The sequence below is a fragment of the Scyliorhinus torazame genome, chromosome 17, assembly GCF_047496885.1.
Source record: "Scyliorhinus torazame isolate Kashiwa2021f chromosome 17, sScyTor2.1, whole genome shotgun sequence".
NCBI classification, from domain to species: Eukaryota; Metazoa; Chordata; class Chondrichthyes; order Carcharhiniformes; family Scyliorhinidae; genus Scyliorhinus; species Scyliorhinus torazame.
In genome coordinates, this window is record NC_092723.1 from 83,075,562 (window position 1) to 83,099,611 (window position 24,050).

General features: G+C 57.5%; 1 protein-coding gene across 4 annotated transcripts in view; it reads left to right on the plus strand.

The window, feature by feature from the left end:
• The window catches only part of LOC140393981 (DENN domain-containing protein 2D-like), a 229,233-nt gene that overhangs the window by 45,685 nt on the left and 159,498 nt on the right, over positions 1 to 24,050 (plus strand). Inside the window, exons 1-2 of one of the 4 annotated variants that reach the window (XM_072480698.1) lie at positions 2,217 to 2,236; positions 9,272 to 9,395. In XM_072480698.1, the coding sequence (XP_072336799.1) occupies positions 9,287 to 9,395 (109 nt within the window). In that variant the 5' untranslated portion in view covers positions 2,217 to 2,236; positions 9,272 to 9,286. Of the gene's footprint in view, positions 1 to 2,216; positions 2,237 to 8,886; positions 9,111 to 9,271; positions 9,396 to 24,050 lie in introns of those variants that run through there. The other 3 variants (XM_072480699.1, XM_072480696.1, XM_072480697.1) reach the window with 3 other exon arrangements.

A 24,050-nucleotide genomic window follows, 5' to 3' on the forward strand; every position in this document is an offset into this window, starting at 1 on the left:
GATTCCCAGCTTGGGTCACTGTCCGTGCGTAGTCTGCACATTCTCCCCGTGTCTGCGTGGGGTCCCTCCGGGTGCTCCGGTTTCCTCCCACAAGTCCCGAAAGATGTGCTTGTTAGGTGAGTTGGACATTCTGAATTATCCCTCAGTGTACCCGAACAGGCACCGGAGTGTGGCGACTAGGGGATTTTCCTAGTAATTTCATTGCAGTGTTAATGTAAGGCTACTGGTGACAATAATAAAGATTATTATTATTATTTTCAGCTAACAATGGAGTTGAAGGACCTTCGCAAAACCCCTTGGTCGGAATTCTCCGATCCCGCGCTGGGTTGGCGAATCGCCGGGGAGCGCGAGAATTGTGACACGCCGCTCCGCCAAAATTCTCTGTGCTCGACGGGCCGAGTGCCCGCCAAGTTCGGCCGAGTCCCGCCGGCGTGGGTTATGTATGGTCCTATCCGGCGGGTCCTTGGACTTCTGGCTGCGGACGCCGTCCTGGTTGCGGGGCGGGGGGGGATCCGACACCAGGGGGGGCCTCCACAGTGGCCCGGCCCACGATCGTGGCCTACCGATCGGCGGCCGGGCTAATTCCGGAGTGGGGGGGGGCCTATGTTCCTCCGCGCCGGGCCCCTGTGGGGCTCCGCCATATTGCCTGGGGGCCGGCGCGGAGACGGCTACCCACGCGCCAGCGCAGACCCGCGTCGGACGTGTCGCGCCAGCTTTCGAGTGCACAGCATTCCGGCGCCGTACTAGCCCCCTAGGAAGGGGTGAATGTCTGGGCCTGGAGGCCCGTTGACACCGGCGTCGCTCGCTCCAGTTTTGACGCCGGGTCAACACTTGGCCGGGATTTCGGAGAATCCCGGCCCTTGTCTTTTGAGCAGATAACTGTGGAACCATTAGCAATTGAGATGAGAAGTCATAAATACCTCTGCCTTTGCCCAGAGCTGACTGGTGCAGGCTTGGTTGGAATATTGATACAATACAGTCACATTCCAGGCGGTTGACGAGTTAGCTTTTGTCCATTTTTAAACCAAATTTAAACAAGAGAAAATTGAAGAAAAACACATTTTTAAGATTATCTTTTTAGGTCATGACACAGAATAGATGGAGAAAGGATGTTTGCTCTGTTTGGGGAATCTCGGAGTGAGGGGCAAGCCGTTTAGGACAAATGATGAGGAACTTCTTCACTCAGAGGCGAATCTTTGGAATTCTCTCCCCAGAGGGTTGTGGAAGCTCAATCATTGAGCAGGTTCAAAACAGAAATCAATAGATTTCTAGGGACTAATGACACCAAGGGGGTGTTATATTACGTTATTGTAATATCTTGTTACTCATTGGCTTACATCCAGAATGGTCTGATGGTTGATGTTCAGTAAAACTCTCAGTCTTCAAATTAAGCAAATACTGTTTATTGAGTAAAGATTATAAATAACTATGAGTTTGTTCACACTTCTACAACTATAACGGAAGTTTAGATAAATAAGAATAAGTATATATATTGTTTAACTACACCTACTCACTAAGTCACTCCTGATACAAAGAGCGGGAATCTCCTCTGAGTGTAGCTTATATACATAGATCTGGTGCTGCAATCTAGTGATTGTTCAGCACTGACTTACGAATATTAACCCCTTACATACCAGCAGATATACAGATCACTACAGGGGTAAGGTGTGGGGAAGTGTGTTGAGGTAAACCATCAGTCGCAATCTGGCTGAATTGCAGAGCAGGCTGTCTGTGAGTCCGACAAGCCAGCACAGTCCCAGCAGCAGCCTGGTCTGTGTGAGTGACGCAGCTCAGGTGGAGTAAGTGTTAAGTTCTGTGGGGAGCTCTCCCTCTGTCCTGGGTGACTGTAGCCTCTGCCCCAATTTCCTTCGCTCAGCTTCTGTTTCTGCTCTGGCTGTTCCTGCAGACATGCTTAGACAAAGCTGAAACAAGACACTCTGCTGCACCTGTGCAGGCAGGCCCCAGGCTCTGGGTTTGGTTCATTTTTCTTAGAAATTTGGAGTAGCCAATTCTTTTTTTTCCAATTAAGGGGCAATTTATCCTGCATATCTTTATGTTGTGGGGGTGAGACCCATGCAGATACGGGGAGAATGTGTAAACTACACACGGACAGTGACCTGGGGCCCGGATCGAACCCGGGTCCTCAGCGCCGTGAGGCAGCAGTGCTAGCCACTGTGCCACTGTGACGCGAGGGTTTGGTTCATTTGACAATGTTGTGGCTTTATCTGCCAATAAGGTAAGTGAACTAACAGGGAACAAATGTTTGGGGGCGGGGGGGGGGGGGGGGGGCGGAATTGATGAGCTCCCTCGCCTTGAACAGACTCCAACAAACACACAGCCAGCTCAGGTCCCCACTCTCCCGCCATGGGCACACAACACATCAATCCTCACATTCCCAATTGGATAGTGTACAGACCCTTTATTACCTAATTGACAGTCTGGAATTATCCAGTCAGCCTTTTCTCCAAATGCCCAATCTTGCTGGAGTAAATGAAAAAAAAAGTTTTAATTTCCTTTGAACATTAAGTGTCCCTCTGTATTTTCTTGAATTGCTTGTAGCAGTGGAGAATGATCTTTAATTCAGGAGTTGGCAGCACAATCTGGGAGTATGGGCTACACCAGTGCAGTACAAGAGGTCATCAATATAAAATACAACAAATATTTGAATTTCCATAACACCTTGAACATCTTAAAACATTCCAAGGTGCTTCATGAGTAATAATCAAACAGAATCTGACATTGAGTGTGTAAGGAGGTGTGAGGGAGGGTGAAAAAAAATGGGGTCAAAGAGTTAGAGTTCAGGAGTATCAGAAAGGCAGAGAGAGAGAAGCGGAGAGGCCATCACTCTGGGCTGACAGGGGAATGGACAATTGCCAGTGGTGGGCTAATATCCAGGGTGCTGAGGAGGCCAGCTTTGGAGCTGCAGAGACAGGGAAGGCCAACCCAGTGGAGGGATTTGGAGAGCAGGGTATTAAACTCAAGGTGCTGCAGTGCCTGACCGGTAATGGATCAAATAAAGAATGTCTTTCCGCCATGGATGATGAGAATGTGGAGTTCACTGCGATATGGAACAGCTGAAACACTGGGGGAGAAACATAATACGTATATTTTTTTTCATAAATTTAGAGTACCCAATTATTTTTTCCAATTAAGGGGCAATTTAGCATCACCAAACCACCTATCCTGCACATCTTTTGGGTTGTGGGGGTGAAACCCACACAGACATGGGGAGAATGTGCAAACTCCACACGGACAGTGACCCAGGACCGGGATTCGAACCCGGGTCCTCAGCGCCGTAAGCAGCAATGCTAACCACTGTGCTGCCCCTTACACGATACATAAAAGAGGGAGAAGGGAATAGTGACAGATGAGGGTATGCTTGGAAGAATTCATCAGTGATAGAGGCTTATGTGAAGTGTAAGCAGTGGAATAGATTCACATTACACTGCGTCAGGGAGTATGAGTGAAAGTAACACTGCATTGCACAATACATAAATACGGGTCGGACTTTGGAATTATAAAATGTACACTCAGGTGCAGGCAGTCAAATGCAGGCGGTGGGGGGTGGTGATGATGAGGTTGCATTCTGCTAGAAATAGGGTTGTGTGAATTTGAAGGAGTGAATCTTTCACTCTCCCATAAACTCACCACACCTACGCAGTGAAATTAGCACAGCCCTTCAGCAAAGCAGCTCCTGAACTGCCCCACCCTCCTATAAAAACCTCCCCTTACCTGGGGCTTCTCGTCACAGACTCATTGAGGGTTGGGAGAAGAGGTGGGGGGGGGGGTGCAGTAGGTGGTAGAGGTGGCACTGAGAGAGTCAAAAATGAGGCAATAAAGGAAGGAGGGGGGAGGGAGGAAAGGGAAGAGCGGGGAGGGGATTGGGAGGGGCTGGGAAGGGGAGGGGGAGAATGGGATGTGGTGAAGGGGTGGTTGAGGAATCGGTGTGGGGGGGTAGTTGAGTTCAGAGTTACAGTTGCCAGCCCTCCATTGTTGTCCATTTAAAAATAAATCAGGAGTACCCAATTATTTTTTTCCCAATTAAGGGGCAATTAATGTGGCAAATCCACCTACCCTGCACACCTTTGGGTTGTGGGGGTGCAGACACTGGGAGAATGTGCAAACTCCACACGGACAATGACTCGGGGCTGGATTCGAACCCGGGTCATCGGCGACTTGAGCCAGTAGTGCTAACCACTGTGCTGTCCTGCCATGGTTATTAAGAATTTACATTTGACTTCAAGGATCCTGCTGTGAGCAACCCAGGAGAAAATGTAACAGGCCATAAAACACTTTGATTATTTTCTTTGAACTCTTGTTTATTAATTGTAAGCAGACTTGGAGATGGGTAAACAAATTGGTGCAGAACGTCCTGTGGTGAAATCTCAATCCCACAGAATGGGATACAAAACTGGATTAAATGGGGGGAGCAGCAAATTAGAGTTAGAAAGTGAGAGAGACAGAGAGAGAGACAGAGAGGGTCAGAGAAAGAGACAGAGAGATGGAGAGAAATAGAGAGAGACACAAAGAGACACAAGAGAGAGAGGCAGAGAGAGGGAGACAGACAGAGAGACACACAGAGAAATAGAGACAGAGAGAGACAGACAGAGGGAGAGGGAGAAATATAATTTTCTTTTACAAAGTCCCAGTTGTGGGAGTTGTGTTGAGAGAGAAATAGAGACACAAAGTGATGGAGAAAGAGAGAAATACAGGAGGGTCACACCTGCTGAAAGACCGAGATGGTTGAATGTTGTCAGCCCCTGGGAGATGGATTTGGGAGGTGGCAATATGTTGGGAGAAGGCATCAGAAGGAGAGTCTGAGCTCTGCCACCGTGGCATATTGCCAGCAGGGGGAACGTCAGTGACACAGCTACCATTGTACGGCCCAATCAAGGCAATTTCAAGAGGGCAACCACGGGTGGGAAACCAGCAGGTAAATGTTGGCAGCCTCCTAGTGGACTCCCAGGATTGGGTCTCCTTGATGGGTGTTCCATGGCCCATGGATGGGGCTGCTGGTGGAAATTGGCACCCCTGTGCCCCACCCTCATCAGTTCCCTGCATGTGCAGCCAGCTATTGAGACACCCTCTTGCTGGTGATGCAACCTCACTAACGAGAGCACTGCCAAGGCTGCTGAGCCTCCAGCTCTCTGACTGGCTGGGCAGCTTTTGGGGGAAGGTCACCTTCCTCAGTTGGACAGTGATCCTGTTAACTGCTGCCCCAGGGTTCCATTGCCAGCCAAGCAGAGTTAGTTCGCTTGTGTTCTCGGCAGTGGAACTGAATCATGAGGGAAAGAAGAATCCAGGCCAAGTAAAGATAAGGTAAAGTCACCATAGTCTCAGTGAGCAGAGGCTTCTTTCCCCTTTGAGGGGCACAGCTGACTGGCGGTGGTTTAACCTGAGGATCACCACACCTCAGGCGAGGGGCAAGACTGAATAACCTCAGCCCGTATGACCCTCTCTCTGTCTCTGTCTCTCTGTGTCTCTCTCACTCTCTAACTCTAATTTGCTGCTCACCCCCATTTAATCCAGTTTTGTATCCCATTCTGTGGGATTGAGGGAGATAAAGGGACATATTGAGCCACAGTTACAGGATGGTTGAGGCAATGTTTGGGGAAGGGGAAGATATAGAGTAGCTAGTGTTGGACAGAAGTGGAGAAAGTGAGAGCTTGTTGGTGAAGTGGGTCGTGAATAGACAGTGAAAATCCTGGAATAAAATCCTGAAATTGAGGGAGGAAAATATATTTGTGGTTTTCCGAAGACTGTTTTAATTGTGTTTCTTACACAACAGTTCCATTCTTCACACTAATTTCAGTGTCCAAAAATATATTGATTCACAGAGATTTTGTCATCACTGTGTGTGTACTTTTTAAAAGAAAGTTACATTAGCAAGCTGTTGGTTGACAATGTATATTGGGGATTGTGCCACCACCTGAATAACAATCTCCAGATTTCCTAGTCGGACAGACAAGCCATGTCACAAATACAGATATTCAGCTGATATAAGCAGGCAGTTTGCGAGGAGTGACTACAAGACTTGCTCGATGGGAGGTGACGGAGAATCAGCCCAACACTAATCCCGGGTTTCCTCAAATTCACCAGGTTCGCAGAGCAGTTGGGGATGATACAGCAACAGAGCACGGAAACTCAAAACCATCAAATCAAACCGTTTACTTCATTGTGCTCAGTTCTTAAACAACTTCCCAAAATACTTGCAACATAGAAACACTGACGACACCGTCATGTTAATGTCCGTTGTCCACTGCTCATTTTGAATCACTTTCTTCATTACAGGAAAATAGGCACATAAGGAGAACATTCCTTAGGGGCTGGTTTAGCACACTGGTCTAAATCGCTGGCTTCCAAGGCAGGCCAGCAGCACGGTTCAATTCCCGTACCAGCCACCCTGAACAGGTGCTGGAATGTGGCGACTAGGGGCTTTTCACAGTAACTTCATTTGAAGCCTACTCGTGACAATAAGCGATTTTCATTTCATTCAGCCCCTCAAGCCTGTTCCACTTTCAGTTAGATCATGGCTGATCTGGACTGGATCTTAACTTTGCTTCGCTCCTTGTTTTGCATCTCCTACCTAACAGAATGTTCAGTCTTGAAATGCCAACAGCCCTGCTTTTTGGGAGAAAGGGTTTCAAAATTCTGACCCCCCCCCCCCCCCCCCCAAAGCAGGATCCTGACACCCCCCCTCCTCCCCCTGCCAGATCCTGCAACCTCCCCAGTAGGATCCTGTACCCCCTCCCCCGGCAGGATGCTGTACTCCCTCCCTCAGCAGGATCCTGTAACCCCCCCCCCCCAGCAGGGTCCTGTACCCCCCCCCAAAGCAGGATTCTGTAACTCCCTCCCCCCGCCCCAGCAGGCTGCTGTACCCCCTCCCCCAGCAGGATGCTGTACCCCCCCACCCCAGCAGGATGCTGTACCCCCTCCCTCAGCAGGATCCTGTACCCCCCCCAGCAGGGTCCTGTACCCCCCCCCCCAAGCAGGATCCTGTAACCCCCCCCCTCCCCCAGCAGGATCCTGTAACCCCACCCCCCAAGCAGGATCCTGTAACCCCGCCCCCCCCCTAGCCCAGCAGGATCCTGTAAGCCCCACCCCCCAAGCAGGATCCTGTACAACCCCCCCCCCCCCAAAGCAGGATACTGTAACACCCCCCCCCCACCCAGCAGGATCCAGTAAACCCCCCCCCCAAGCAGGATCCTGTAACACCCCCCCACCCCCACCCCCGCCCAGCAGGATCCTGTAACACCCCACCCCAAGCAGGATCCTGTACAACCCCCCCCCCCCTCCCAAGCAGGATCCTGTACAACCCCCCCCAAAGCAGGATCCTGTAACCCCCCCCCCCCCGCCCAGCAGGATCCTGTAAACCCCCCCCCCCCAAGCAGGATCCTGTAACACCTACCCCCCCTGCCCAGCAGGATCCTGTAACACCCACCCCCCCCCCCCAAGCAGGATCCTGTACAACCCCCCCCCCCCCCCCCAAGCAGGATCCTGTACAACCCCCTCTCCCAAGCAGGATCCTGTACCCCCTCCCCCCCCCCAGCAGGATGCTGTACCCCTACCCCCAAGCTGGATCCTGTACCCCCCCCCCCCAAGCAGGATCCTGTACCCCCCCCCCAGCAGTGTTCTGTACCCGAAGCAGGATCCTGTAACCACCCCCGCCCCCTCCAGCAGGTTCCTGTAAGCCCCCCGCCCCTCCAAGCTGGATCCTGTACAACTCCCCCCCCCCCCCCAAGCAGGATCCTGTACAACCCCCACCCCCCCAAAACAGGATCCTGTACCCCCCCCCCGCCCCTCCAAGCTGGATCCGGTACAACCACCCCCCCCCCCAAGCTGGATCCTGTACAACCCCCCCCCCAAGCAGGATCCTGTACCCCCCCCCAAGCAGGATCCTGTACCCCCCTCCCACCCCCAGCAGGATCCTGTACCACCCCCGCCCCCAAGCAGGATCCTGTACCCCCCTCCCCCCCAGCAGGATCCTGCACCCCCCCCCCAAGCAGGATCCTGTACCCCCCTCCCCCCCCCCAGCAGGATCCTGTACCCCCCCCCCAAAGCTGGATCCTGTACCCCCCCCAAGCAGGATGCTGTACCACTCCCCCAGCAGGATCCTGTACCCCCCCCAGCAGGATCCTGTACCCCCCCCCCCAGCAGGGTTCTGTACCCGAAGCAGGATCCTGTACCCCCCTCCCCCCCCCCAGCAGGATCCTGTACCACCCCCCCAGCAGGATCCTGTACCCCCCCCCAGCAGGGTTCTGTACCCGAAGCATGATCCTGTACCCCCCTCCCCCCCCAGCAGGATCCTGTACCCCCCCCCCCAAGCAGGATCCTGTACCCCCCCCCCACAAGCAGGATCCTGTATCTCCCCCCAGCAGGATCCTGTACCCCGCCCCCCCAAGCTGGATCCTGTACCCCCCCCCAAGCAGGATCCTGTACCCCCCCCCCCCCAGCAGGATCCTGTACCCCCCCCCCCCCAGCAGGGTTCTGTACCCAAAGCAGGATCCTGTAACCACCCCCCCCCCTCCAGCAGGTTCCTGTACACCCCCGCCCCTCCAAGCTGGATCCTGTACAACCCCCCCCCCCCCAAAGCAGGATCCTGTACCCCCCCCCCCCCCAAGCAGGACCCTGTACCCCTCCCCAGCAGGATCCTGTACCCCCCCCCCCAGCAGGGTTCTGTACCCGAAACAGGATCCTGTAACCACCCCCCCTCCAACAGGTTCCTGTAACCCCCCCCCCCCGCCCCCGCCCCTCCAAGCTGGATCCTGTACCCCCCCCCCAAGCAGGATCCTGTACCCCTCCCCAGCAGGATCCTGTACCCCCCCCCCCCCCCCCCAAGCAGGGTTCTGTACCCGAAGCAGGATCCTGTAACCACCCCCCCCTCCAGCAGGTTCCTGTACCCCCCGCCCCTCCAAGCTGGATCCTGTAACCTCCCCAGTAGGATCGGGGTTCCACAGTAGGTTATTTTGGGGGTGGTATTCCCGCTGTCGAGTCTCTTTCCTCGGGCGCGGGGAAGCTGCTGGACTCCCCGCCTGTCCGCTCCCCGGGGCGGGGCTGCCGTGAGAAAGAGCCGGAGCCCGGAAACGGGAGTGCAGAGCGGGGAGCGACAGGTGAGGGTCCGGGGGAGAGAGAGACGGGGGGGGGGGGGTTGAGGGTGCGGGCGGGACAGGGGTCCGGGCGGGAAGGGGTCCGGGAAGCTCCCCTCCTGCTCGGTCTGGCTGCTTCTCCGGGACTCGGTTGCACAGTGAATCCTCTTTGTGTTTTGTTGCAGAAGCGGGTCGGCAGCATGAGCGAGTTCACATCGGCTTTCCGCAGGAGCTTCAGGCGCCTCACTTGGCACGGGGGGCGCCCCAGTCCCAGACCAGGGGGGGCAAAAGGCCGGGCCGCAGAGAAAGGTCAGTAAGATTATGTACAGGACTGGAGCGGGACTGAGTGACCAATGGAGCGGGACTGAGTGACCGATGGAGCGGACTGAGTGACCGATGGAGCGGACTGAGTGACCTGGACTGAGTGACCGATGGAGCGGGACCGAGTGACCGATGGAGCGGACTGAGTGACCTGGACTGAGTGACCGATGGAGCGGGACTGAGTGACCTGGACTGAGTGACCGATAGAGCGGGACTGAGTGACCTGGACTGAGTGACCGATAGAGCGGGACTGAGTGACCTGGACTGAGTGACCGATAGAGCGGGACTGAGTGACCTGGACTGAGTGACCGATGGAGCGGGATTGAGTGACCGATAGAGCGGGACTGAGTGACCTGGACTGAGTGACCGATAGAGCGGGGCTGAGTGACCGATAGAGCGGGGCTGAGTGACCGATGGAGCGGGACTGAGTGACCGATGGAGCGGGACTGAGAGACCGATGGAGCGGGACTGAGTGACCGATGGAGCGGGACTGAGTGACCGATGGAGCGGGACTGAGTGACCGATGGAGCGGGACTGAGTGACCGATGGAGCGGGACTGAGTGACCGATGGAGCGGGACTGAGTGACCTGGACTGAGTGACTGATAGAGCGGGACTGAGTGACCGATAGAGCGGGACTGAGTGACCGATGGAGCGGGACTGAGTGACCGATGGAGCGGGACTGAGCGACCGATGGAGCGGGACTGAGTGACCTGGACTGAGTGACCGATGGAGCGGGACTGAGTGACCGATGGAGCGGGACTGAGTGACCGATGGAGCGGGACTGAGTGACCGATGGAGCGGGACTGAGTGACGGATGGAGCGGGACTGAGTGACCGATGGAGCGGGACTGAGTGACCGATAGAGCGGGACTGAGTGACCTGGACTGAGTGACCGATGGAGCGGGACTGAGTGACCGATAGAGCGGGACTGAGTGACCTGGACTGAGTGACCGATGGAGCGGGACTGAGTGACCGATGGAGCGGGACTGAGTGACCGATGGAGCGGGACTGAGTGACCGATAGAGCGGGACTGAGTGACCTGGACTGAGTGACCGCTGGAGCGGGACTGAGTGACCGCTGGAGCGGGACTGAGTGACCGCTGGAGCGGGACTGAGTGACCGCTGGAGCGGGACTGAGTGACCGCTGGAGCGGGACTGAGTGACCGATGGAGCGGGACTGAGTGACCGATGGAGCGGGACTGAGTGACCGTTGGAGCGGGACTGAGTGACCGATAGAGCGGGACTGAGTGACCTGGACTGAGTGACCGATGGAGCGGGACTCTCTGACCGATGGATGGGACAGAGTGACCGATGGAGCGGGACTGAGTGACCGATGGAACGGGACTGAGTGACCAATGAAGCGGGACTGAGTGACCGTTGGAGCGGGACTGAGTGACCGTTGGAGCGGGACTGAGTGACCGATAGAGCGGGACTGAGTGACCTGGACTGAGTGACCGATGATGCGGGACTCAGTGACCGATGATGCGGGACTCAGTGACCGATGGAGCGGGACTGAGTGACCGATGGAGCGGGACTGAGTGACCGATGGAGCGGGACTGAGTGACCGTTGGAGCGGGACTGAGTGACCTGAACTGAGTGACCGATGGAGCAGGACTGACAAACCGATGGATGGGACAGAGTGACCGATGGAGCGGGACTGAGTGACCGATGGAGTGGGACTGAGTGACCGATGGAGTGGGACTGAGTGACCGATGGAGTGGGACTGAGTGACCGATGGAGCGGGACTGAGTGACTCGGACTGAGTGACCGATGGAGCGGGACTGAGTGACCGATGGAGCGGGACTGAGTGACCGATGGAGCGGGACTGAGTGACCGATAGAGCGGGACTAAGTTGCCGATGGAGAGGGACTGAGTGACCGATGGAGCGGGACTGTATGACCGATGGAGCGGGACTGAGTGACCGTTGGAGCGGGACTGACTGACCGATGGAGTGGGACTGAGTGACCGATGGAGTGGGACTGAGTGACCGATGGAGCGGGACTGAGTGACTCGGACTGAGTGACCGTTGGAGCGGGACAGAGTGACCGATGGAGCGGGACTGAGTCACCGATGGAGCGGGACTGTGTGACCGATGGAGCAGGACTGAGTGACCGATGGAGTGGGACTGAGTGACCGATGGAGCGGGACTGAGTGATCGATGATGCAGGACTGAGTGACCAATGGAGCGGGACTGAGTGACCGTTTGGAACGGGACTGAGTGACCGATGGAGCGGGACTGAGTGACCGATGGAGCGGGACTGAGTGACCGATGGAGCGGACTGAGTGACCAATGGAGCGGGACTGAGTGACCGATGATGCGGGTCTGAGTGACCGATGATGCGGGTCTGAGTGACCGATGATGCGGGTCTGAGTGACCGATGATGCGGGTCTGAGTGACCGATGGAGCGGGACGGAGTGACCGATGGAGCTGGACTGAGTGACCGATGGAGCTGGACTGAGTGACCGATGGAGCGGGACTGAGTGACCGATGGAGTGGGACTGAGTGACCGATAAAGCGGGACATTGTGACCGATGGAGCGGGACCGAGTGACCGATGGAGCAGGACCGAGTGACCGATGGAGTTGGACTGAGTGACCCAGACTGAGTGACCGTTGGAGCGGGACTGAGTGACCAATTGGATTGGGACATAGTGACCGATGGAGCCAGACTGTGTGACCGATGGAGGGGGTCTGAGTGACCCATGGAGTGGGACTGAGTGACCCGGACTGAGTGACCGTTGGAGCGGGACTGAGTGACCGATTGGAGCGGGACTGACTGACCGATGGAGCAGTACTGACTGACCGATGGAGCGGGACTGAGTGACCGATGGATTGGGACTGAGTGACCGATGGAGTGGGACTGAGTGACCGATGGAGTGGGACTGAGTGACCGATGGAGCGGGACTGAGTGACTCGGACTGAGTGACCATTGGAGCGGGACTGAGTGACCGATGGAGCAGGACTGAGTGACCGATGGAGCAGGACTGAGTGACCGATGGAGCGGGACTGAGTGACCGATGATGCGGGTCTGAGTGACCGATGGAGCGGGACTGAGTGACCGATAGAGCGGGACTAAGTTGCCGATGGAGAGGGACTGAGTGACCGATGGAACGGGACTGAGTGACCGATGGAGCGGGAGTGAGTGACCGATGGAGCGGGAGTGAGTGACCGAAGGAACGGGACTGAGTGACCGATGGAGCGGGACTGACTGACCGATGGAGCGAACTGAGTGACCGATGGAGCGGAACTGAGTGACCCATGGAGCGGGATGAGTGACCCATGGAGCGGGACTGAGTGACAGATAGAGCGGGACTGAGTGACCCGGACTGAGTGACCGATGGAGCAGGACTGAGTGACCGATGGAGCGGGTCTGAGTGACCGATGGATGGGACTGAGTGACCGATGGAACGGGACTGAGTGAACGATGGACCGGGTCTGAGTGACCGATGGAGCGGGACTGAGTGACCGATGGAACGGGACTGAGTGACCGATGGACCGGGACTGAGTGACCGATGGACCGGGACTGAGTGACCGATGGAGCGGAACTGAGTGACCGATGGAGCGGAACTGAGTGACCGATGGAGCGGGACTGAGTGACCGATGGAGCGGGACTGAGTGACCGATGGAGCGGGACCGAGTGACCGATGGAGTTGGACTGAGTGACCCGGACTGAGTGACCGTTGGAGCGGGACTGAGTCACCAATTGGATTGGGACATAGTGACCGATGGAGCGGGACTGTGTGACCGATGGAGCGGGACGACTGAGTGACCAATGATGCGGGACTGAGTGACTGATGGAGCGGGACTGAGTGACCGATGGAGCGGGTCTGAGTGACCGATGGAGTGGGACTGAGTGACCCGGACTGAGTGACCGTTGGAGCGGGACTGAGTGACCGATTGGAGCGGGACTGACTGACCGATGGAGCGGGACTGACTGACCGATGGAGCGGGACTGAGTGACCGATGGAGCGGGACTGAGTGACCGATGGAGTGGGACTGAGTGACCGATGGAGCGGGACTGAGTGACCCGGACTGAGTGACCATTGGAGCGGGACTGAGTGACCAATTGGAGTGGGACTTAGTGACCGATGGAGCGGGAGTGTGTGACCGATGGAGCGGGACGACTGAGTGACCAATGATGCGGGACTGAGTGACTGATGGAGCGGGACTGAGTGACCGATGGAGCTGGTCTGAGTGACCGATAGAGTGGGACTGAGTGACCGATGGAGCGGGACTGAGTGACCGATGGAGCTGGTCTGAGTGACCGATGGAACGGGACTGAGTGACCGATGATGCGGGTCTGAGTGACCGATGGAGCGGGACTGAGTGACCGATAGAGCGGGACTAAGTTGCCGATGGAGAGGGACTGAGTGACCGATGGAACGGGACTGAGTGACCGATGGAGCGGGAGTGAGTGACCGATGGAGCGGGAGTGAGTGACCGAAGGAACGGGACTGAGTGACCGATGGAGCGGGACTGAGTGACCATTGGAGCGGGACTGAGTGACCGATGGAGCGGGACTGAGTGACCGATGGAGCGGACTGAGTGACCAATGGAGCGGGACTGAGTGACCGATGATGCGGGTCTGAGTGACCGATGATGCGGGTCTGAGTGACCGATGATGCGGGTCTGAGTGACCGATGGAGCGGGACGGAGTGACCGATGGAGCTGGACTGAGTGACCGATGGAGCTGGACTGAGTGACCGATGGAGCTGGACTGAGTGACCGATGGAGCGGGACTGAGTGACCGATGGAGTGGGACTGAGTGACCGATAAAGCGGGACATTGTGACCGATGGAGCGGGACCGAGTGACCGATGGAGCAGGACCGAGTGACCGATGGAGTCGGACTGAGTGACCGTTGGAGCGCGACTGAGTGACCAATTGGATTGGGACATAGTGACCGATGGGGCGGGACTGTGTGACCGATGGAGCAGGTCTGAGTGACCCATGGAGTGGGACTGAGTGACCCGGACTGAGTGATCGTTGGAGCGGGACTGAGTGACCGATTGGAGCGGGACTGACTGACCGATGGAGCGGGACTGACTGACCGATGGAGCGGGACTGAGTGACCGATGGAGTGGGACTGAGTGACCGATGGAGTGGGACTGAGTGACCGATGGAGTGGGACTGAGTGACCGATGGAGCGGGACTGAGTGACCATTGGAGCGGGACTGAGTGACCGATGGAGCAGGACTGAGTGACCGATGGAGCAGGACTGAGTGACCGATGGAGTGGGACTGAGTGACCGATGATGCGGGTCTGAGTGACCGATGGAGCGGGACTGAGTGACCGATAGAGCGGGACTAAGTTGCAGATGGAGAGGGACTGAGTGACCGATGGAACGGGACTGAGTGACCGATGGAGCGGGAGTGAGTGACCGATGGAGCGGGAGTGAGTGACCGAAGGAACGGGACTGAGTGACCGATGGAGCGGGACTGACTGACCGATGGAGCGAACTGAGTGACCGATGGAGCGGAACTGAGTGACCCATGGAGCGGGATGAGTGACCCATGGAGCGGGACTGAGTGACCGATGGAGCGGGACTGAGTGACCGTTGGAGCGGAACTGAGTGACAGATAGAGCGGGACTGAGTGACCCGGACTGAGTGACCGATGGAGCAGGACTGAGTGACCGATGGAGCGGGACTGAGTGACCGATGGATGGGACTGAGTGACCGATGGAACGGGACTGAGTGAACGATGGACCGGGTCTGAGTGACCGATGGAGCGGGACTGAGTGACCGATGGAACGGGACTGAGTGACCGATGGACCGGGACTGAGTGACCGATGGAGCGGAACTGAGTGACCGATGGAGTGGAACTGAGTGACCGATGGAGCGGGACTGAGTGACCGATGGAGCGGGACTGAGTGACCGATGGAGCGGGACCGAGTGACCGATGGAGTTGGACTGAGTGACCCGGACTGAGTGACCGTTGGAGCGGGACTGAGTCACCAATTGGATTGGGACATAGTGACCGATGGAGCGGGACTGTGTGACCGATGGAGCGGGACGACTGAGTGACCAATGATGCGGGACTGAGTGACTGATGGAGCGGCACTGAGTGACCGATGGAGCGGGTCTGAGTGACCGATGGAGTGGGACTGAGTGACCCGGACTGAGTGACCGTTGGAGCGGGACTGAGTGACCGATTGGAGCGGGACTGACTGACCGATGGAGCGGGACTGACTGACCGATGGAGCGGGACTGAGTGACCGATGGAGTGGGACTGAGTGACCGATGGAGCGGGACTGAGTGACCCGGACTGAGTGACCATTGGAGCGGGACTGAGTGACCAATTGGAGTGGGACTTAGTGACCGATGGAGCGGGAGTGTGTGACCGATGGAGCGGGACGACTGAGTGACCAATGATGCGGGACTGAGTGACTGATGGAGCGGGACTGAGTGACCGATGGAGCTGGTCTGAGTGACCGATAGAGTGGGACTGAGTGACCGATGATGCGGGTCTGAGTGACCGATGGAGCGGGACTGAGTGACCGATAGAGCGGGACTAAGTTGCCGATTGAGAGGGACTGAGTGACCGATGGAACGGGACTGAGTGACCGATGGAGCGGGAGTGAGTGACCGATGGAGCGGGAGTGAGTGACCGAAGGAACGGGACTGAGTGACCGATGGAGCGGGACTGACTGACCGATGGAGCGGGACTGAGTGACCAATGGAGCGGGACTGAGTGACCGATGGAGCGGGACTGAGTGACCGATGGAGCGAACTGAGTGACCGATGGAGCGGAACTGTGTGACCCATGGAGCGGGACTGAGTGACCCATGGAGCGGGACTGAGTGACCCATGGAGCGGGACTGAGTTACAGATAGAGCGGGACTGAGTGACCCGGACTGAGTGACCGATGGAGCAGGACTGAATGACCGATGGGGCGGGACTGAGTGACCGATGGATGGGACTGAGTGACCGATGGAACGGGACTGAGTGAACGATGGACCGGGTCAGAGTGACCGATGGAGCGGGACTGAGTGACCGATGGAACGGAACTGATTGACCGATGGAACGGGACTGAGTGATCGATGGACCGGGACTGAGTGACCGATGGAGCGGAACTGAGTGACCGATGGAGCGGGACTGAGTGACCGATGGAGCGGGACTGAGTGACCGATGGAGCGGGACTGAGTGACCGATGGACCTGGACTGAGTGACCGATGGAGCGGGACTGAGTGACCGATGGAGCGGGACTGAGTGACCGATGGAGCGGGACTGAGTGACCGATGGAGCGGGTCTGAGTGACCGATGGAGCGGGACTGAGTGACCGATGGAGCGGGACTGAGTGACCGATGGAGCGGGACTGAGTGACCGATGGAGCGGGACTGAGTGACCGATGGAGCGGGACTGAGTGACCGATGCAGCGGGACTGAGTGACCGATGGAGCGGGACTGAGTGACCGATGGAGCGGGTCCGAGTGACCGATGGAGTGGGACTGAGTGACCCGCACTGAGTGACCGTTGGAGCGGGACTGAGTGACCGATTGGAGCGGGACTGACTGACCGATGGAGCGGGACTGACTGACCGATGGAGCGGGACTGAGTGACCGATGGAGTGGGACTGAGTGACCAATGGAGCGGGACTGAGTGACCCGGACTGAGTGACCATTGGAGCGGGACTGAGTGACCAATTGGAGTGGGACTTAGTGACCGATGGAGCGGGAGTGTGTGACCGATGGAGCGGGACGACTGAGTGACCAATGATGCGGGACTGAGTGACTGATGGAGCGGGACTGAGTGACCGATGGAGCAGGACTGAGTGACCGATGGAGCGGGACTGATCGACCGACAGGAGCGGGACTGAGTAACCAATGGAGTGGGACTGAGTGACCCGGACTGAGTGACCATTGGAGCGGGACTGAGTGACCGATTGGAGCGGGACTGACTGACCGATGGAGCGGGACTGAGTGACCGATGGAGCGGGACTGAGTTACCGCTGGAGCGGGACTGAGTGACCGATGGAGCGGGACTGAGTGACCGATGGAGCGGCACTGAGTGACCGATGGTGCGGGACTGAGAGACCGATGGTGCGGGACTGAGTGACCGATGGAGCGGGACTGAGTGACCAATTGGAGCGGGACTGAGTGACCGATGGAGCGGGACTGAGTGACCGATGGAGCGGGACTGAGTGACGGATGGAGCGGGACTGAGTGACTGATGGATCGGTACTGAGTGACCCGGACTGAGTGACCGTTGGAGCGGGACTGAGTGACCGTTGGAGCGGGACTGAGTGACCGATGGAGCGGACTGAGTGACCGATGGAGTGGGACTGAGTGACCGATGATGCAGGACTGAGTGACCGATGGAGCGAGACTGAGTGACTGATGGAGCGGGACTGAGTGACCGATGGAGCGGTACTGAGTGACCCGGACTGAGTGACCGTTGGAGCGGGACTGAGTGACTGATGGAGCGGGACTGAGTGACCGATGGAGCGGACTGAGTGACCGATGGAGTGGGACTGAGTGACCGATGATGCAGGACTGAGTGACCGATGGAGCGAGACTGAGTGACTGATGGAGCGGGAGTGAGTGACCGATGAAGCGTGACTGAGTGACCGTTGGAGCGGCACTGAGTGACCGATGGAGCGGGACTGAGTGACCGATGGAGCGGGACTGAGTGACCGATGGAGAGGGACTGAGTGACCGATGGAGCGGGACCGAGTGACCGATGGAGCGGGACCGAGTGACCGATGGAGCGGGACCGAGTGAGCGATTGGAGCGGGACCGAGTGACCGATGGAGCGGGACTGAGTGATCGACGGAGCGGGACTGAGTGACCGATGATGAGGGTCTGAATAACCGATGGAGCGGGACTGAGTGACCGATGGAGCGGGACTGAGTGACCGATGGAGTGGGACTGAGTGACCCGGACTGAGTGACCATTGGAGCGGGACTGAGTGACCAATTGGAGCGGGACTGAGTGACCGATGGAGCGGGACTGAGTGACCGATGGAGCGGGACTGAGTGACCGATGGAGCGGACTGAGTGACCGATGGAGCGGACTGAGTGACCGATGGAGCGGGACTGAGTGACCGATGGAGCGGGACTGAGTGACCGATGATGCCGGTCTGAGTGACCGATGGAGCGGGACTGAGTGACCGATGGGGCAGGACTGAGTGACCGATGGAGCGGGACTGAGTGACCGATGGAGCGGGACTGAGTGACCGATGGAGCGGGACTGAGTGAACGATGGAGCGGGACTGAGTGACCGATGGAGCGGGACTGAGTGACCGATGGAGCGGGACCGAGTGATCGATGGAGCGGGACCGAGTGATCGATGGAGCGGGACCGAGTGATCGATGGAGCGGGACCGAGTGACCGATGGAGCGGGACCGAGTGACCGATGGAGCGGGACCGAGTGACCGATGGAGCGGGACCGAGTGACCGATGGAGCGGGACCGAGTGACCGATGGAGCGGGACCGAGTGACCGATGGAGCGGGACCGAGTGACCGATGGAGCGGGACCGAGTGACCGATGGAGCGGGACCGAGTGACCGATGGAGCTTGACCGATGGAGCGGCACTGAGTGATCGATGGAGCGGGACTGAGTGACCGATGATGCGGGTCTGAGTGACCGATGGAGCGGGACTGAGTGACCGATGGAGCGGGACTGAGTGGCCGATGGAGCGGGACTGAGTGACCGATGGAGCGGACTGAGTGACCGATGGAGCGGACTGAGTGACCGATGGAGCGGGACTGAGTGACCGATGGAGCGGGATTGAGTGACCGATGATGCTGTTCTGAGTGACCGATGGAGCGGGATTGAGTGACCGATGGAGCAGGACTGAGTGACCGATGGAGCTGGACTGAGTGACCGATGGACCTTGACTGAGTGACTGATGGAGCGGGACTGAGTGACCGATGGAGCGGGACTGAGTGACCGATGGAGAGGGACTGAGTGACCGATGGAGAGGGACTGAGTGACTGATAGAGCGGGACTGTATGACCGATGGAGCAGGACTGAGTGACCGATGGGGCAGGACTGAGTGACCGATGGAGCGGGACCGAGTGACCGATGGAGCGGGACCGAGTGACCGATGGAGCGGGACCGAGTGACCGATGGAGCGGACTGAGTGACCGATGGAGCGGGACTGAGTGACCGATGGAGCGGGACTGAGTGACCGATGATGCCGGTCTGAGTGACCGATGGAGCGGGACTGAGTGACCGATGGGGCAGGACTGAGTGACCGATGGAGCGGGACTGAGTGACCGATTGGAGCGGGACTGAGTGACGGATGGAGCGGGACTGAGTGACGGATGGAGCGGGACTGAGTGACGGATGGAGCGGGACTGAGTGACTGATGGAGCGGTACTGAGTGACCCGGACTGAGTGACCGTTGGAGCGGGACTGAGTGACTGATGGAGCGGGACTGAGTGACCGATGGAGCGGACTGAGTGACCGATGGAGTGGGACTGAGTGACCGATGATGCAGGACTGAGTGACCGATGGAGCGAGACTGAGTGACTGATGGAGCGGGACTGAGTGACCGATGGAGCGGTACTGAGTGACCCGGACTGAGTGACCGTTGGAGCGGGACTGAGTGACTGATGGAGCGGGACTGAGTGACCGATGGAGCGGACTGAGTGACCGATGGAGTGGGACTGAGTGACCGATGATGCAGGACTGAGTGACCGATGGAGCGAGACTGAGTGACCGATGGAGCGGGACTGAGTGACCGATGAAGCGTGACTGAGTGACCGATGGAGCGGCACTGAGTGACCGATGAAGCGGGACTGAGTGACCGATGGAGCGGGACTGAGTGACCGATGGAGCGGGACTGAGTGACCGATGGAGAGGGACTGAGTGACCGATGGAGCGGGACCGAGTGACCGATGGAGCGGGACCGAGTGACCGATAGAGCGGGACCGAGTGACCGATTGGAGCGGGACCGAGTGACCGATGGAGCGGGACTGAGTGATCGACGGAGCGGGACTGAGTGACCGATGATGCGGGTCTGAATAACCGATGGAGCGGGACTGAGTGACCGATGGAGCGGGACTGAGTGACCGATGGAGTGGGACTGAGTGACCCGGACTGAGTGACCATTGGAGCGGGACTGAGTGACCAATTGGAGCGGGACTGAGTGACCGATGGAGTGGGACTGAGTGACCGATGGAGCGGGACTGAGTGACCGATGGAGCGGACTGTGTGACCGATGGAGCGGGACTGAGTGACCGATGGAGCGGGACTGAGTGACCGATGATGCCGGTCTGAGTGACCGATGGAGCGGGACTGAGTGACCGATGGGGCAGGACTGAGTGACCGATGGAGCGGGACTGAGTGACCGATGGAGCGGGACTGAGTGACCGATGGAGCGGGACTGAGTGACCGATGGAGCGGGACTGAGTGACCGATGGAGCGGGACCGAGTGATCGATGGAGCGGGACCGAGTGACCGATGGAGCGGGACCGAGTGATCGATGGAGCGGGACCGAGTGACCGATGGAGCGGGACCGAGTGACCGATGGAGCGGGACCGAGTGACCGATGGAGCGGGACCGAGTGACCGATGGAGCGGGACCGAGTGACCGATGGAGCGGGACCGAGTGACCGATGGAGCGGGACCGAGTGACCGATGGAGCGGGACCGAGTGACCGATGGAGCTGGACCGAGTGACCGATGGAGCGGCACTGAGTGATCGATGGAGCGGGACTGAGTGACCGATGATGCGGGTCTGAGTGACCGATGGAGCGGGACTGAGTGACCGATGGAGCGGGACTGAGTGGCCGATGGAGCGGGACTGAGTGACCGATGGAGCGGACTGAGTGACCGATGGAGCGGGACTGAGTGACCGATGGAGCGGGATTGAGTGACCGATGATGCGGTTCTGAGTGACCGATGGAGCGGGATTGAGTGACCGATGGAGCAGGACTGAGTGACCGATGGAGCTGGACTGAGTGACCGATGGACCTTGACTGAGTGACCGATGGAGCGGGACTGAGTGACCGATGGAGCGGGACTGAGTGACCGATGGAGAGGGACTGAGTGACCGATGGAGAGGGACTGAGTGACTGATAGAGCGGGACTGTGTGACCGATGGAGCGGGACTGTGTGACCGATGGAGCAGGACTGAGTGACCGATGGACCTTGACTGAGTGACCGATGGAGCGGGACTGAGTGACCGATGGAGCGGGACTGAGTGACCGATGGAGAGGGACTGAGTGACCGATGGACCTTGACTGAGTGACCGATGGAGCGGGACTGAGTGACCGATGGAGCGGGACTGAGTGACCGATGGAGAGGGACTGAGTGACCGATGGAGAGGGACTGAGTGACCGATGGAGAGGGACTGTGTGACCGATGGAGCAGGACTGAGTGACCGATGGAGAGGGACTGAGTGACTGATAGAGCAGGACTGTGTGACCGATGGAGCAGGACTGAGTGATCCTGACTGAGTGACCGATGGAGCAGGACTGAGTGACCGATGGAGAGGGACTGAGTGACTGATAGAGCGGGACTGTGTGACCGATGGAGCAGGACTGAGTGATCCTGACTGAGTGACCGATGGAGCAGGACTGAGTGACCGATGGAGCGAGACTGAGTGACCGATGGAGCGAGACTGAGTGACCGATGGAGCGAGACTGAGTGACCGATGGAGCAGGACTGAGTGACTGGCGGGCAGCACGGTGGCGCAGTGGTTAGCATTGCTGCCTCACGGCGCCGAGGTCCCAGGGTCGATCCTGGCTCTGGATCACTGTCCGTGTGGTGTGGAGTTTGCACATTCTCCCCGTGTCTGCGTGACTTTCGCCCCCACAACCCAAAGATGTGCAGGGTAGGTGGATTGGCCATGTTAAATTGCCCCTTTATTAGATAAAATGAATTGGGTACTCAAAATTTATTAAAAAACAGGAAAGAAAAAAGGACTGAGTGACCGATGGAGCGTGACTGAGTGGGATTGTCCTTTTATAAGGTCGCACTGAGTGGGATCGTGTGGGTGATGGAGCGGGATTGTGTGGTTAATTGGGATTGTGTGGAGTGGGATTGTGTGGTTAATTGGGATCGTGTGGGTGAAGGAGCGGGATTGAGTGGTCTGAGTGGAGTGGGATTGTGTAGAGCGGGATTGTGTGGAGCGAGATTGTGGGAGCGAGATTGTGGGAGCGGGATTGTGTGGAGCGGGATTGTGTGGAGCGGGATTGTGTGGAGCGGGATTGTGTGGAGTGGGATTGATTGTGTGGAGTGGGATTGTGTGGAGCGGGATTGTGTGGAGCGGGATTGTGTGGAGCGGGATTGTGTGGAGTGGGATTGATTGTGTGGAATTGGATTGTGTGGAGCGGGATTGTGTGGAGTGGGATTGATTGTGTGGAGTGGGATTGTGTGGAGCGGGATTGTGTGGAGCGGGATTGTGTGGAGTGGGATTGATTGTGTGGAATTGGATTGTGTGGAGCGGGATTGTGTGGAGTAGGATTGATTGTGTGGAGGGGGATTGTGTGGAGTGGGATTGTGTGGAAATTGGGATTGAGTGGCCACTGCAATGGGATTGTGCTGATGTATTGAGTAGGATTGGACAGTCTTTTTAAGGAAGTGGACAAATTGGTCAACTTGTTCATCTGGGGGCGAAAGGTAGCCAGGGTCAGGAAGGTGGTCCTGCAGAGTGGGCGGCAGGCAGTGGGAGCTTGACCTGCCAAATTTATTATATTACTATTGGGTGGCAAAAGTGGAAAAGGTGAGGAGTTGGGTCGTGGGGAGTCCTGGTGGGTTAGAATGGAGGAAGAGGGTTATAGTAAGGTGTCGGGGTTGAGGGCGCTGGTAACGGTGCCTCTTCCGATGGTCCCCGGGCAAGTGCTCTGAGAGTCCAGTGGTGGTGGCAACGCTGAAGATTTGGAGGTATTTGAGGCAGCACTTTAAGTCGGGGGCTAGGGCAGGGGAGATGCCGATCAGGGGGGATGTCGATCAGGGGGAAATCACAGGTCCGAGCCGGGGTGGCTGGATGGGGAGATTCGGAGATGGGAGGAGAGGGGAATCGGGGTATTAAAAGACCTGCTCCTGGGAGGCGTTTTGCGAGGTTGGAAGGGTTGGGGGAGAAGTATGGACTGGGGCAAGGGGAAGCATTTCGGTACCTGCAGCTCCGACACTTTGCTGGGGAGGAGGTTCAGAGCTTCTCGATAAAACCGGCCCCCTTGTTGTTGAAAGCGGTAGGGGGATTGGAGAAGGGGGTGGTGTTGCCGATTTATAGGAAGATTATGGAGCAGAATGGGGTGCCCCATTGAAGGGATTAAAGCCAAGTGGGAATAATAATCGTTTATTGTCACAAGTAGGCTTCAATGAAGTTAATGTGAAAAGCCCCTAGTCGCCACATTCCGGCGCCTGTTCGGGGATGCCGGTACGGGAATTGAACCCACGCTGATGATCTTGTTCTGCATTACAAGCCAGCTGTTTAGCCCACTGTGCTAAACCAGCCCCTGGAAGGAGAGTTTGTGGAGGTAATGGAAGAAGGTTTGTGATGTGAGGTGCTACAGAGGATGAACATCTCAACCTCATGGGCGAGGTTGGGGCTGATACAGCTGAAGGTCTTATATAGGGCACACTTCACGAGGGCGAGGATGTGCCGACTCTTCGAGGGAATGGAGGATGTATGTGAGCGATATGGGAGGGGCCCCGCAAACCATATACATATGTTTTGGTCCTGTCCGAAGCTGG